Raw genomic sequence first — 15,189 nt, forward strand, 5'->3', positions numbered from 1 at the left:
TGTGGCTCAGAGGGTTCAGCACCCAACACGGCATCCCTCAGGAGGCGGGTCCGATCCCTGGCCTCACTCCGGGGGTTAAGGAGCCTGGTGGCCGCCAGCCGTGGTGTAGGTCGCAGGCTGGGCTCGGATCTGGCATCGCCGTGGCTGTGGCCGGCAGCTGCAGCTCTGATGCGACCCCTAGCCTGGAAACGTCTGTACGCTGCAGCTGTGGCCCTAAAAAAGAAAAAAGAGACTAATGCAGTTGAAAGCAAAAAAAAAAAAAAAAATCAGATTTCTAAGGTGTGTCCGCATAGTCCCGCCATTCTGAGTACGTGTGATTAGAAAATATTCTTGTAAAGCTTCAACCCCACCAGCCTCACTGAAGGTGCCTCCCCGCCAGCCGTCTTGGGGGCATCGGGGACCTTTGCAGGGGGTCAGAGCCAGCGCAGAGGCCCATTAGGCCCAGAACTTGGGCCTGGCGCCGCCCTGCAGGCCAGTCCTGGCTTCTCAGGGCGTCTGCTTCCCCATCCACAGACGGAGCGGGGGGCAGTGAGGGGGATGCTGGGCCCCAAAGCTGGGCTGCGTCTGGGGAACGAGTAAGATCACTGCTGTGAACGTCCTGGCTGGCCCCCCTGGGCCAGGAGGGCGACAGAGCAGAACCACAGCCGGGGAAGAAAACCCCGCCTGGGCCCTCGGGCCGGCCCCGGGGACCCCGGGAATGGGAGGGAAGGGCCGGGTGCCTGCTCCAGCCGCGGGCGCCGCTGCTCGGGCTGCGGGTCCCGGGCCGTCCCCGCTCGGGTCAGCAGCGCGCTCAGGCCTTTGTCAGGGTGATTAATAGTGCCGGGGCCTGTCGTTAATTCCGGGCCTAATGACTGCGGCCGGCGCGCTCCGAGTAATCGGGTGATGTATGTGGGGTGCGCCCACCTCATGGCAGAGGTGAAAATCATTTCGACAAGTCAAATATTGTCACAGGGAACAAATGGCTCTCCCTGTTAATAAAAATTAATGAATTTTTTTTCGCGCTCTCTTTTTTTCTCGCCACTGGCCTGCTAAATGAAGCTGCAGTGAGCGGAGCTGGGGGACGGGCTTGGCCGAGTCAAGCGCCTTATTTGATGGTTAAAAGTATAAACGTCTTTATTAGGGCGGAAAGCAGCCGGAGGGCCAGGGGGGTCGGGCGGCGGCCGGAGCTGGAGGCTCCAAGGGGGGGGCAGTGGGGGCAGGTGAGCAGCCCCCGGGGGGTGCCGCTGCCCTCCCTGGCACAGAGGATGGGCGCCCCCAGCCAATCCCCCCCCACACCCCCGCCGCCATCAGAGCCCATCACTGCCCAGGCAGCACCAGGAAGGAGAGCAGAGCAAGTCGGGCACAGGCGACAAAGCAAGGGGCTTCCTGGACCCTGAGAGCCGGGGCACAGGAAGGCACCCCATGCCCACGGGGGAGCCCGGTGGCCCTGAACCCCGGTCACCCCTCGAGGGGGCTCAGCCTGAGCAGCTCCCCACCCCTGGTTGGGGCCAGCTCAGGGCAGGGAGCCTCGAGGGTCGGGGAGCAGGGGTGGAGGGCCCTCTTCCACCACCGGCCACCCCCTCTTCAGGGCTGGAAGCAGATGCCCACAGAGGACGCCTCCTCCTCCCAGTTATCACTCTGAGCAGCCAGAGCTGCTGCGAGGCCGCACACAGATGTCCAGGAGGAAAGGGCTTTGCCTCCTGAACGTCCGACCGACAGCGTCTCTAAGCAGGGCCGTCCCCTCCCCTCCCACCTGGCCCGAAGCCCGACCTGCACCCCGACGGGAGCCCAGTCCCACCGGGACTGCAGGAGGTGGAGGGAGGCACTGGACGGCTCTCGTCCTCCGGCCCCTCTGTCTGGGGTGACACTCGTCCCCGTGCGTGGCCTGTGAATGGAGCCCCCGGCCGGTCGTTGGGAACTCAGGTGACAAATGGATCTATACAGCATGTGGTGGCCGCCGGCTCAGCCTGAACCCGTTCCTCCTCGGCGGCTCCACCCAGACGAGAGGGAGACACAGCGGAGCATGGACACCGCCCACCCGGGGGCACCCTCTTCCCTCCATGTGCCCTGTGATGGCTCCCGGGACGGCAGCCCCAGCCCCCCAAACCCTCTGCACCCCCCTGGCCCGCGGCAAGCAGAGGACTGTCCAGACCCAGGTGACCGTCCCCACCTCGGCCCTTGGTGTTGGGTGCCGTCCCCACCCACCCGGCCGCCTGCTCTGCGCCTGAGTCCCCTCTGGGTTCCTCCTCCCTTCCTCCTCCTGGAGCAAACCTGGCTGAGCGGAGGGCACCTGAGGACCCTCCAGCACAGAGGCACCCCCTGCCCCACAGCCGCCAGGTCCTGCTGCCGGCGTAACCTCTGAAGCCCAGCGTGGATGAGCCCCCCTCCACCCACAGCTGGCCCCCAGCCCCAGAGAATGAAGTCTTATTCGCTGGGGGCCTCCGAGGCCAGCCGTTCAGCAGAATGGGGTCCCCGTTGTCTGAGGAGGGCACGTGGGCACCCCGGGGCATGGAGGGATGCTTGAGGGGCCGGAGCCCCGTGGTGCCGGGGTCCTGCTGGACTGGTGCATCCCTATCAAGTGCCGGGCCCCTGACGATCCTGCAGTGACGGTGCTGAGCTCGGTGTTCCCCGTGGGGGGCATGCTGGCATTTTGAACCTCCAGGCAGAGGCTCACCTGTGGGGGTGGGGCTGAGGCCCAGAAAGCCCGCGAGGGTGTCCTGGAACCAGAGTGCGTCTGTGTTTGTAGGACCCAAGGCCAGCCGGGCGGGCGAGCAGGGAGCTGGGGTCTGGGTGAGGAGCTGACAGCGGGGGGCAGCCTGAGACCCTTCTCTCCTGGGGCTACACGTGCTCAGAGCGTGCTGCGGACTCAGGGCCTGGCGTGCCCATGTTCCCGGTCACAGAAAAGGTGGAAGCAGCCCCAGTGCCATGTCAGGTGATGGATGGACATGATCTGGCCCAGGCACACCATGGAGCACAGTTCAGCCTTGAAAGGAAGGAGACTCGGGCGCCTGCTGCCACGTGAGGAATCTCGGGGACGGTGCTCAGCGGATCAGCCAGACCCAGAAGCACAAGGTCCTGTGTGGCCCCTCTTCTGAGATGTCCCCAGAGGACTCAGACCACAGAGACAGAAAGAAAGGGGCGCAAGGAGAGGGGTGCAGGGGAGTGTTCCTGGGACAGAGTTTCGGTTTGGGGAGATGAGAAAATTCTGGAGGCAACGGACACCCAGTGGCCTGAGTGTGCTTAGTGGACCGTGCACTTAAAAATCACGATGGTGGGAAATTTTACGTCGTGCCTTCACCTCCGTCTTTAAAAATGCGCACTGCGGTGTCCCCGGATGCAGAACCCGCCTCCCTCGATGTTTGGGGGGCTTGGGGCCCGGGACCCTCTAGCACATTAGTGACAGGGGAGGTGGCGGGCAGGAGACCCCCCTGCTCTGCCTCGGCTCATACGGTGCTTAGCGCGGGGGCCAGGGGGAGCCGGCTGTGATTTAGAAGACAAACAGTGTGATTCGAGCAATCCGTGGGCTACCTCGCTGCCCCCAGGGCTCGGGGAAGTGGTGTATTAACCAGGAGTAAAGGAAAGGAAGAAAAAAGGCCAAATCACATCTCTCTGAAACAAAGAGGCTTTTTACCAGGAACAAGCCTTGATAAAAATTACAGTGGCATCGCGAGGCATTCAGAGCCTGCCCGGGGCGATGGAGGCAGCGAGGGGGGAACGGGGATGCGGGGCCTGAAACAGGCGGGCCGGCGTCCCCCGAGCATTGCGCAGATAAATAATCGTCTTCGAATAATGCGCCGGCTTTAAGTAGGGCCAGGTGGTCCGGGCGGCGGGCAGAGCCCCCGCAGCCCCGTGTCAGCCCGGCTGGAGCTGGGCGTGCAGGCTGGGACGTCCACAGGCTCCGGGAGCTGGCTCTGTACTGGGCCGGCTGGGCTGCAGGCTCTCAGAGCTGCGGGCGGCCCGGGAGGTGAACGTGACCTTGCACTAGGCTGAGCTCGGCAGCAGCTGGAGGACTGTGAGGGGACCTGCTGCCTCCTGGGCTCGGGCTCCACTCCCAGCAAGGGCCCCTCCTGGGCCTTCCTCCTCCGGGCCTCACTTTCTTCCTCTGCACAGTGGGTACCCGGTGCTGTGGCCAGACAGAACAAGGGGCAGGCAGGGGCTCCGTCAGGCGGGCAGCGCCCAGGGTCACATTCCGTGGCTGGTCGGGGTCCTCCAGCCTCGCTCGCCTCTCCTTTGTGTCTGTGACAACGCACCTTAAACCGGGGCCTGAAACAGCAGACTGTCTCCTCACCTGGCTGTCTTCCCCCACGCCTTCCATCCGTGTGTCTCTCCACATGCCTCTGTCCCCTCGTCTCACGGGGACACCCGCCGCCTGATCAGGGCCCACCCTGATGCCCTCATCCTGACTCAGTTACATCCGCAAAGGCCCGTTTCCCAAAGCAGGTCCCATTCACAGGGACCAAGGGTTGAAACAGCAACCTATCTTTTGGGGGGTGGGGGGGACACCGTTCGAGCCACAACAGTCGTGGGAGCTGTGCCAGCCGATGCCAGCTCGGTGTTTGAGACAAAAGAAGTGCCTGCCTGTGACAGTGGCCAGGAAAGCGGCTGCGGTCCTGTCAGACAGAGGAGGAGGAAGGCAGCTCTGTCGGGGAGTTCCCGACCTGGCGTCCTCGCGGGAGTGGCCGGGCCAGAGCGACGAGCATCCCAGGCCCTGGTGACAGCTCACGCCATCGGCCCTGCTGCCAGGTCTCGCTGCTGAATGGCCCTCCCTTCCTCGTGGGCCAGGCCCCGGGTGTGGGCTGGGACTCTGAACGGCGACCAATGGTTATTAATATTTAGCGTGTCTGCAGGACCGTCTTTCCCCCGTGCTGTTGATCTGCTCTGCTAGGAACAGCCCCGCGCTCCTCTCTGGGCCAGCGGAGGCAGAGGTGCCCGCGGTGGCCGCGGCCCCGGGCAGCTGGGTCAGGGGGCAGGACCCCGGGCAGCAGTGGCTCTGGCAGGGGCATTCCCGGAGTCAGGGCTCTGTTCCTGTCTTCGAGCCGGGGTCGCCGCGGTGCCTGGGGCTGATGAAAAGCTCGACGACAATAGCAAGACTGAGCCTGTCAACTGGCGAGTTTCTAGCAAACTGTGTCCGCTCGTGGGGCTGCAGCCGAGAACACGACGCTTCCGCCGAGGAGCGGCTCCCCCCGCCCGCCTGTTGCACTTGAAAAGGTGGCTGCACAGAATCCGCGTTAGAAAGAAGGGCCACCCGGTGGCTTCTGTAGACCTGACTCATTGGAGTGTGCTCGTCCCTCTGTCCCTCTGTCCCTCCCCAGCAGTGGGTGAGGTGGCCCTCGGGACAGTCCCAGTTCTGGGGATTATAGGCTCGGGGGCTGGGGAAGCTTTCTAGTCTCTGAAGGCATTTCTCTCCGCTTGAGTCAGAAAGTAAAAGAACATGACAACCAAACTCACCTTGTTTCTCCAGAAAGGCTCAGGTGGAACGTGAAAGGGCTGGTGGGTCTGCAGCTGAACCCCAGAATCACAAACTGCCCGCCCCCACCCCCCCACAGGCTGGACCAAGCAGGCCAGCCCACGCGGGGAGGGGGACAGAAGCCCTGAAGGAGCAGCAAGAAATCCGGCCTCCCTCCACAAGGTGGGGGCTGGGCCAAGCAAGCCCAGGTCTTGTCTCAGATTGACCGATCAGACCCATGCTTCCTGTTCACCGAGCTTCATCCCAGGGAGGAAAAGTCCAAGAGTGGGGGGAATGGGTTCTTGCCTTCCTCCTGCCACATTTCGAATTGTCTTCAAGGCTGGAGTTCCCGTCGTGGCTCAGTGGTTAACGAATCTGACTAGGAACCACGAGGGTGTGGGTTCGCTCCCTGGCCTCGCTCAGTGGGTTAAGGATCCGGCATTGCCGTGAGCTGTGGTGTGGGCTGCAGACACAGCTCAGATCCCATGTTGCTGTGGCCGTGGCGTAGGCTGGTGGCTACAGCTCTGACTGTACCCCTAGCCTGGGAACCTCCGCATGCCGCGAGTGCAGCCCTAGAAAAGACAAAATAAATAAACAAATTGTCCTCGAGGTTTCCTCGCCCCATCCACTTATCTGTCCATCCATCCATCCATCGTCCATCCATCCATCCACCACTATCCACTATCCTTCCAGCCACGTACTGATCCACCACCCACCATCGTCTGCCAGGCACCATTTCCATCCATCACCCCCCAGCTACCCATTTAGCCATCTCCCTACTCGTCTTTCCCTCCACATTCCCCTCCATTCTTCCCTGTATCTATTCCTCTCTGAACCCCTCTATCCATCTGTCCACCCACTTAACCACTCGTCTGCCCATCCACCAACACATCCATCCACCCATAAATTTACCCATTCCTTTCCCGTGTGTCTTCTGTGGACATGAGGAAGGCCGTCCCTCAGTGCTGGACACTTTTTAAGGCGTTTTCTCACTGCAATGAGAATGTTGAGTCGTGTCACACGGGGTCTGAGAGCTTTAGATCAAGTCATCGTGCGAGTGACTTCCCAGCTTGGCCCTGACCGGCTGTGTGGCCTTGAGCAAACCCTCATTCCCAAGCTTCTCTCCCACGATGTGCAAAACAGGTGAAACCTCATCTCTGCCGCCCCACGGGGCGGCGACGAGCATTAGAACAACTGCAGTGCCGGCTGCGAGCACCCTGGGCCCCATCAGCACCAAGGGTCGGGCAGTGTTCTGACCAGGCCCACCTGTGGTGCCCCAGTGGCTTCCGCAGCCTCTCCTGGACGGTTTTAGAGGTGCATGGCCTTGTGGCCGACCAGGGGTGTGTCCCAAAGTCCCAGTGCTGTGACGGGCACTGTCCCTTCTCCACCACCGCAATCCTCTTAGAAGCTGAAGTCAACAGTAGCTTGTAAATACTGCTTTTTTTTTTTTTTTTTTCCTTTTGGCCATGCCTATAGCATGCAGAAGTTCCAGGGCCAGTGGTGGAACCCGCTCCCTAGTAATGACACTGACCACCGCAGTAACGATGCTGGGTCCCGAATCACTAGGCCACCGGGGAGCGCTTTATAAATGCTGCTTTGATAGCCCTGGTGAAGTTGATGGTACCTGGGCAGTAAAACCTCCAGGTGGCCTTGGGGAGGTGTGCCAGGTCCCAGCTGGCCTCTCCCTGGGAGCAGCCTCTGTCAGGGGTCCTTGCTGTTGGCTTGTATGTTGGGGACTTCAACCCTAGCCCCACACAGATCCTGGAGGGGGGATCACCTCCTGAAGATGTGTGGCCCCATGTCTGGTGGCCTCTATGTAGAAGGCTTGCGTTGAAAAGGCTTGAGAGGTCCGGCCAGGCCTGGCCTCACCAAGACACAACAAAGCATTTCCTGGACAGTCAGTGGGTCCCCTCTGCTGACAACGCCGGGGGAGAGAAATGCTGGGGGATGCTATGGCAACTTCACCCCCAAAAAACTTTTTAATAAAAGCGAGCAGCTCGGGTCTGGGGCTGCCCCATGGAGGCCACTCTGCAGGCTGGGCAAGGACTCTCCCATCCTTGGGAGCCCTCGGCAAACCCGTATGGGGGCGGCGGTGGCCCTGGGTCCGTGTGCGGATGCAGCCAGGGTGCAAGGTGGAATGAACGCGGCTTGGGCCCAGCTCTGCCGGACGCAGCCTCTTTAACAGAGATGCCTTCCTTCAGGTGTTTCTGATGGAGAACAAGCAGGTGCAGGACGAGCTGGGGTCACCCATGCGTGAGGGTCAGGCTCGCCTGAGGATGGCCGCTCTGCTTCGTGTACTAAGTGGCACATTTTTCGACTCCTTGCAACAGGTCAGGGATGCATGAGGTGGGCCGTGTGGGTGGACTCTGGTTTCCAGGGTGAGCTCTGGGAGGCTGTAAGGGGACCTGCCCCCCGCCAGGTGCAGGGTCAGGGCTGCCCCCTGCCGAACCCCCACACCGAGCCCCTGCCATGGTCCTCACTCTGGCTTGTCCAGCCCCCTGGGGTGCAGGTGGAGCTGCCTGGGGGTGGGGGTATCGTTGTGCCCAGGGACCCCACTCAGAGAGCCCCCAAGCCCCGGAATCCAAGCTGCTCAGAGTCCCCCAGCCCGGCCCTCTCAGCTGGCCTCCGTCCAGGAACCCGCAGCTTTGCACTGTGGCTGCCCTGCTTCGGGGGCCTGTCCCCTGCTGCCCAGGACATGCCCTTCAGACTGGACTTACCCCTCAGGACAGTGCTCTGGGGTGGCCGGACTGTGTCCCATGGGCAGTTCTGGGTGTGGAGCTCCCTGGACACCTGGGCCTGACCCACAGCCAGACACAGTCTGGCCTCATCTCCAGAACACTCCCATGTCCGCCTCTGACTCCCAACATCCTGGGCTCCTTCAGACAAGGGGCCACACTGCAGATCAGTTTCCAGCTCAGTTCAGCATCGTCCTTACTCTGTTTGACTCACGAGGTGTCCCCTCAGTGCCCAGTTCCCCCATGTCCTCGGGTCTGGCATCGTCGACTCTGGTCACGTCTTTGCCAGGCAGGCCGCGGGTCTCCCTCAAGAAGCCCCACTCTTCTGAGAGGTTCAGGTGTCACCAGGTGCAGGATTGCCGGGGAGCTCCTGGTCCTGGGCCTTGTGGGTCTCCAGGAAGGGGGCAGCTTGCAAAATGAGAGCGACCCCACCCAACCTGGGCCCGTCCCAGACCGAGGAAGCGGTGCTCTTGGAGAGAGATGTGGGCGGCCAGGGGCTCTGGGGAGCAAAGAAGCAGGAGGCCACCAGATGAGGCGCGGTCGGCCTGCCTGGCATCACAGGGAAGGGCTGAGCATCCCAGGTCCGTAGGGCGTGGGCATGGGCCAAGAGCAGACAGGAGCCGACCTTGCCAGCACGGAGGCAGGGGGGCCCCAGATCCCCTCCCCGGGCAGCTCGGCTTGTGGGGCTGGGGTCCCTCTTCTCCTCTCTCTTCTAAGGAACACTTCCGCCCTGTTTGGGGGCAGGAGCATCAAGCTGACTAAGCACAATCTCCTTGGGACTCAGCACCCCGGGGTGATTGCTGGGTGAGCCCTCACTATGGGAAAGGGGCGTCAGGTTTACAAGTCAGACGGCCTCGTCCTGCACCCTGCATGTCCCCCCATCCCGCCACATGTCATCCCGCAGGAGCCTCTGCAGCCACTCTGCCCTCGTGCGATGCTCACACACCCACTTCCGTCTCTAACCTCAAATGATGAGGGTGAGACACAGTGTAACCAGAACGGAACCTCGGGCCTGGATGCATTTCAGTTTTACCCTCAAATGCTGCCCCTGTGCTTTGTGTGGCTGGTGTTTCTCTTTCGGGAGGAAAGGGGGGTCTCGGGGGCACGGGCCAGGGGAGGCAGCTGTGCCCAGCCATGTGGGCAAAGCCCGGCTGACAGCGGGCAGAGCTCACCTCTGGGCCCAGACAGCTTCCTCCAAGCACACTGCCCTGTCCCTGGCCCCTCTGCCCTGGTGGCTGTGGCACCCCCACCCCAGGCGAGAGGCTCCAGCTGGACGAAGAAGGGTCCAGGGGGCGCCTGCAGGCCAGGGCTTGGGGTTGGGCACCAGTGCCCCCAGCTTGACGCCTCCTGGATTCCTCCGTCAGGTTTCAGGGTCCCAGAAGCCCGGTGGAGCCTCCCAGGAACGCCCAGGTTTGGGTGGCTTGAGAGACCATCTTTAGCCCCCACTCCCCACCCGGGGTCTGCACTCTTGACAGCCTCCCTAAGGGGCGGGGGTCAGCACCCAACCTGCTGGGAGGGCAGCACGCCGGCTTTTTAGGAAGGAACATGGGGAGTTCCTGTTGTGGCACAGTGGTTAACGAACCCGACTAGGAACCATGAGGTTGCAGGTTCGATCCCTGAGGCCTTGCTCAGTGGGTTAAGGATCCGGCGTTGCCATGGGCTGTGTTGTGGGTTGCAGACGCGGCTTGGATCCCACGTGGCTGTGGCTCTGATGTAGGCTAGTGGCTACAGGTCCGATTGGACCCCTAGCCTGGGAACCTCCATATGCTGCGGGTACAGCCCTAGAAAAGGCGAAAAAAGAAAAAAGGAAAAAAGGAAGGAAAGAACACGGAAGCATTTTCTTCAGAAACAGCCAGTCTTCTGAGAAAGACGCGATGTCGCATCCACCCCAACCCTTGCCGTCTCTGCAGGCTGCCTTAGGACACCCCAGGTGATGGCCCCACAGGGGGGCTTGCTTCTCCTTGTCCCCGGGGGTCTCGGGGCGAGATGAGGGATGCCCTCCCTGCCCACGGGGCCGTGGAGGCAGCGGGCTGGACGCGGACCTGCCGTCAGGGTCATTGCCTCCGCTTGCACACACTCACACACCCAGACACGGGCTCTCGTGCACTCACACACTCACACGTGATCGCACTCACACCCAGACATGGGCTCACATGCACACTCGTGCTCACACACACCTGGACATGTACTTACGTACACAATGCGTTCACATGTGATCACACTCACACACCCACTCATTCCTGGGTCCTGCAGGCAGCCCATCAGCTCCCCAGGGCCTGGAATGCTCTAAGCCTTCTCCTACCCACCCCCAACTAAGGAGGAACTGGAACAAAACACATATTGTGGCTCAGAGAAGCTCCTCATGCCCCCCCCTCCCCCGCCCCACGGATCCAGGCTGAAATCTGCCCCGTTACGGGGTTAGGAGCAGCCAGGAACTGGAGCTTCAGGGAAGCGAGGTCTCTACACCCCCTCAGCATCCGCCTCACAGACTGCTGCTGGCTCAGCCACGGCAGGGCCGCCAGCCCGTGGGGTCCATGCTCGAGGGACCCTCCACTGCCAGCCGGCTGGGCACAAAGGTGCTACCTGGGGGCCTCCCCTCTCTGCAGACCCCGAAGTCCTGGCTGTACGTTTGCTGGGGCGGGGGGGCGCAGAGAGGTGGCTCCAGTTCAGGGAGCTGGGCCACAGAGGGCAGAGGCTGCCACTGTGCAGCTGGAGGAGACCCAGCCCTAAACTAAAGGTTGGGGGGGCAGCGCAGGTGAGGGCGAAGGTCAGACCTGGGTATAGCTGGGTCTGTTCACTTCCCGGACCCGTTTATGAGACCAAGAAACCAGCACTCTCACGTCAAATGGGGTGTGACAAGCCTCCAAATGAGGTTTTGGCATGCGGTCCATAAGAGCCCCGGCAGGGACGTGGCAACTGGAACAGGTGCCCTGTGGCCCGAGCACCATGGCTGTGGCTTGGGTGGCTCTGCGGCTCTCCTCCTCCTCCCGCCGCCACCTGCATCCTCCTCCCCCGCTTGTGTTCCTTGGGTTGGTCTCCCAGAAGAAGTCTGGGAAATGACAGACTCGGTCGTGACCCCCGAGCCTGACACGAGAACAAAATCCCAAAGCAGAACCTCGGTGTCCTGACGTCCTGACGAGTAAATCACAGTGCGGCACAGCCTGCGTTTCCAAGGTCATAAAAAGCTCCTGTTCTTGGCGCTGCATTCCGACCTTCCAGAGAGTTCTGGCTGGGAAGGTGCTGCCAGGCGCAGGCCTGGGGGGCCCCGGCCGGGCGCTGACACCCCCTCCCTGGGAATGCCCACCAGCTCGGGGCCCGGGGGCTCCTCCTGGACCACAGGGCTGTGGGATGTTCTTTCATCCAGCCTCTCTGTGGCTCAGGGACCCAGGGCGCGGGGGAGAGGGTTAGGGGGACAGTTTGCACTTGTCCTGCACGGGCTCCAGCCTTCTGCTTTCTCTGGAGCCGTGGGGGCTGCTCACCGCACCTCCTTTTCTCCGAATGTTTTCCGCACCCTCACGGGCCTCCTCTGAAAGAAGACCCCTCCCCTCTTGGCCCCGGCCCTGGGGGCTGCGAGTGAGACTTAGGTTTTCCTGGTGGCTTCAGGCGATCACTTAACCCCCGACAACTGGCGACCGAGGCGGGTGGGAGGCAGGGCGGCCCGCAGCCTTCCTTTAATCAGCAGGAAACACCACCTTTCTCTCCAAAGCGGTTTGCTTGGCCAGTAAATTAAACATGCCCTTCAAGCGTTGATTTTCCTCCAGCAGACGAGGAGTTTGGGGAAGTAGAATTCAAACAGAAAAAAACAAAAAGCCGAGACCGGGGCCCTGCGGTGGATGCAGCCGGGATAGGGCGCGCCCCCTCCTCTGCCCAGCAGCCCTGCCCAGCAGCCCTGGGCTCCGGGTTGTCCCCGGGGCAAAGGCGTCAGACCCTGGAAGGGTCAGGGAAGCTCTGCTCAGTCACCAGGTCACGTGGTAAGGTGGTAAGGTGGCGGGTTCATCGCCCACCCTACCCGCAGCTCTGGGAAGGGAAGGGCCCCGCTACCCGGCTCTTTCAAACCAAAACAGCCTCGGGTCTTGAGGACGGAGCTGCAACAGCTGCCATTCTGCTGCTGCAGTTTTGAAAGGATCCTACGAGTCAATTAAAAAAGGAACCGCTGGCCTCTTAAAACAGAATAATTACTTCTGTGAATGCTGCTACATGAAACCAGTGTTATCCCCGTGATTCTTTCTCCAAGACTTCGGTTTCCTTTGAAAGAAAACATTTTGTTACTTCTCGAAGGGCTCTGTCTGCCAGCGGCAGGGGGACTGAGACTTGTCCTTCTCCAGCGTCCTGTCTCCCTGGAGACGGCCTTTCACCAGGCGACGTCAGGGAGCAGCGGGCGGGCTGGCGAGACGCGGGCCAAAGTGACCACAGCGTTTGGGTCACTTTCTAAGGTTTTCAGGCCAGTGCGGAAGGAGGCCGGGGCGGAAGCCTCTGGACCAGAGGTCAGCAGGCCCCTGCTGGGCGCTCGCCGGCCCACCCCGCCAGCCCCGCCCCCCGCCGGCCCCGCCCTTCCGCCCCTCTCCTTCTGCAACTGCATTGAGATGGAATTCACGTCGCAGGAACATTCACCGTTTCAACGTGCACACGTCCGTCCGTGGTGTGGGGCACCCTCACCACCTCTCAAGTTCCATCACCTTCTCTTCCCCCAAGGGAGACCCTGTGCCCCCCTCCCCCAGCCCCCGCCAGGATGGATGCCCCTCGTTTGCCTTTTCTGGAGTTTCCATGCAGACGCACAGGACACGTGGCCTTCTGTGTTGGGCTTCCTGCACTCACCCTGAGGTCGGCAAGGCTCGCAGTGCAGCAGCCCGAGTCACATTCTGTTGTGTGGACGGACCAGGTCGTGGGACCATTTCCTCTCCTCTGTGGAGGGACCCTGGGTTGTTCCCACCTCGGGGGGCACGAGGGTCACGCGGCCGGGAATGCGCGCCCAGAGACCCCTCTGTTTTCAGCTCTCGGGGCTGATGGCCGGGAGAGGAGCTGATCTCCTGGCTGTGGGCCTGCTTGTCCCCCTCCCCCTCCCCCATCCACTTTCGTTACCTCCTAAGAGGGATTCTCCAAGGCACTGTCTTGGCACCGACTGCCTCCTAGGCTGGACCCCGGGGAAAGGCCCGTACTGCACAGACAAGCCGGGGCCCCTGTACTCAGCCCCGTGACCTGCTACCCCTCTCACGAGCAAACGACCACGTAATCATGACCTCAGGGGGCCTCCGTCCTGACCTACCATGAGGTCGTCGGGACCTTCTAGGACCTCTCCCCAGGGCCCACCCGGCCCCACTCAGTCCCAGAGGGCAGCCCAGGCGTTGGGGCAAGTCCCACAGAAAGCCGGTTCTGAGTCCTCCCACCAACCTGGGGCTCGTCCCTCTCCTAGTTTCCAGGGCTGCAGACGCCAGCGGGAATGGGCCCAGAACAAACGAGTTGGTGCCCTGTGTGGGCTCCTCAGCTGCCCCCACTGCCTTTCCTCCTGGCCCACGACGGAACGGGCCCGTGTGTCCTTGGCCGCGGCCTGGGGCCCCAGGAGCCCCAGGGTTCCCCACTGTCCCCAGAGTGCCATCTGGAAGGGTCCCTTAGGAGCCCCCGGCAGGAAGTGAGGGCCGCCCGGCGAGGATGAGCAGAGGCCGTGTGCCCCGGGCAGGGGTGGTGGCCCGGCAGCCCCTGGGCCTCTGGCGCCTCCGTTCTCTCCCGTCCCTCGTCACCTGGTCCCCGAGCCTGGAGCCTGACGCTGTGTTGTTTCCCCAGGTGACGGCGACCTCGTCAATAACATGTACGGCCCGGACCCTGACCTGCTGGCCGGCGAGAGCGCGGAGGACGAGACCGAGGACAGCATCATGTCCCCCATCCCCATGGGGCCGCCGTCCCCCTTCCCCACCAGCGAGGACTTCACTCCCAAGGAAGGCTCGCCCTACGAGGCCCCCGTCTACATCCCCGAGGACATCCCCATCCCGCCAGACTTCGAGCTCCGGGAGTCCTCCATCCCGGGGGCCGGCCTGGGCATCTGGGCCCGGAAGAAGATGGGGGTCGGGGAGCGGTTCGGCCCATACATGGTGGCTCCGCGGGCTACGCTGAAGGAGGCGGACTTCGGATGGGAGGTGAGCAGCGCGCGCGGGCGTGATTGATCGCGGCCGTTTAGCTGGCGTGCAGGCTGTTTATAAAGCCGGGGTGAGCCGGGCCGCCCGAGGCAGGAGGCTGGGTCGGAGAGAGCGCTCGAATGTCGCGTTTCCCAGGCTTGTTTTATCCTGCAGCTTACACGACGCGGCTGCGAAAACAGCAAAGGGCCTCGTGAACGCCTGGCAGCCCCCGGCGGCTGCGCCCGCGCTCTTCCCGGAAATGTGTCTTTAATGAGCTCATGTCTTCAAACGCCCCGCGTTTCCCGTCTGGATCTCGGGCGCTAAGGCCACAGTCTCGGCAGAGCCTCGGAGCTTAATGGCCTCTCCCGGGAAAGGACAGCTCCCGAGGTGGGGGCCCGGCCCGGCAGGGGCAGCTCGTAAAACATGCCCGGTGGCCACGCGGCTACCAGACACCCTGTGCACGTCCACGCCAGGGCCTCCTCCCAGAGGGCCTGGGCAGCCAGCTCCCCGAGAGGAGCCCCATGTCTCAGATTGGGGGTGCAGAGGGGGGGCTTCACGTGGTTTAGATTCCCCTGAGGGTCTTGGCCTGGCTCGGTGGTCCTGGGGCCCATGTGAGGCCGGTTAGGAGGGGTGCTTGGTCCCCAAAGATGGCCCTCCCCCGGGAGGCATCCTGCTCCAGCCGCAAGGGACGCTGGGCCCCAGTTTGGGGGGCTCTCAGGGTGGTCTCATGAGGACCACGGGCCCCACGAAAGTGCCCTCCTCTCTGGCCTGGCCTTTCTGCCAGCCCCGCACAGCCGATGTTTAGTGGTGTTTTTGGCAGGGACCCTGCCTGGCCAGAAAATGCAAATGCAAACCCAGATTCCTTCTGGGTATTTCACAGCTGCCAAAAGTGCTTGGATGGGGGTCAGTCTTGGATGGGGCG

The 15,189-nt window shown here is 62.5% G+C and overlaps 1 protein-coding gene across 1 annotated transcript in view; it reads left to right on the forward strand.

Moving 5' to 3' along the window:
• The window catches only part of PRDM16 (PR/SET domain 16), a 308,400-nt gene that overhangs the window by 86,224 nt on the left and 206,987 nt on the right, over positions 1 to 15,189 (forward strand). Inside the window, 1 exon segment of the mRNA XM_021095209.1 lies at positions 13,939 to 14,288. Within this exon segment, the coding sequence (XP_020950868.1) occupies positions 13,939 to 14,288 (350 nt within the window).

Source organism: Sus scrofa, chromosome 6, assembly GCF_000003025.6.
Source record: "Sus scrofa isolate TJ Tabasco breed Duroc chromosome 6, Sscrofa11.1, whole genome shotgun sequence".
Taxonomy (NCBI): Eukaryota; Metazoa; Chordata; class Mammalia; order Artiodactyla; family Suidae; genus Sus; species Sus scrofa.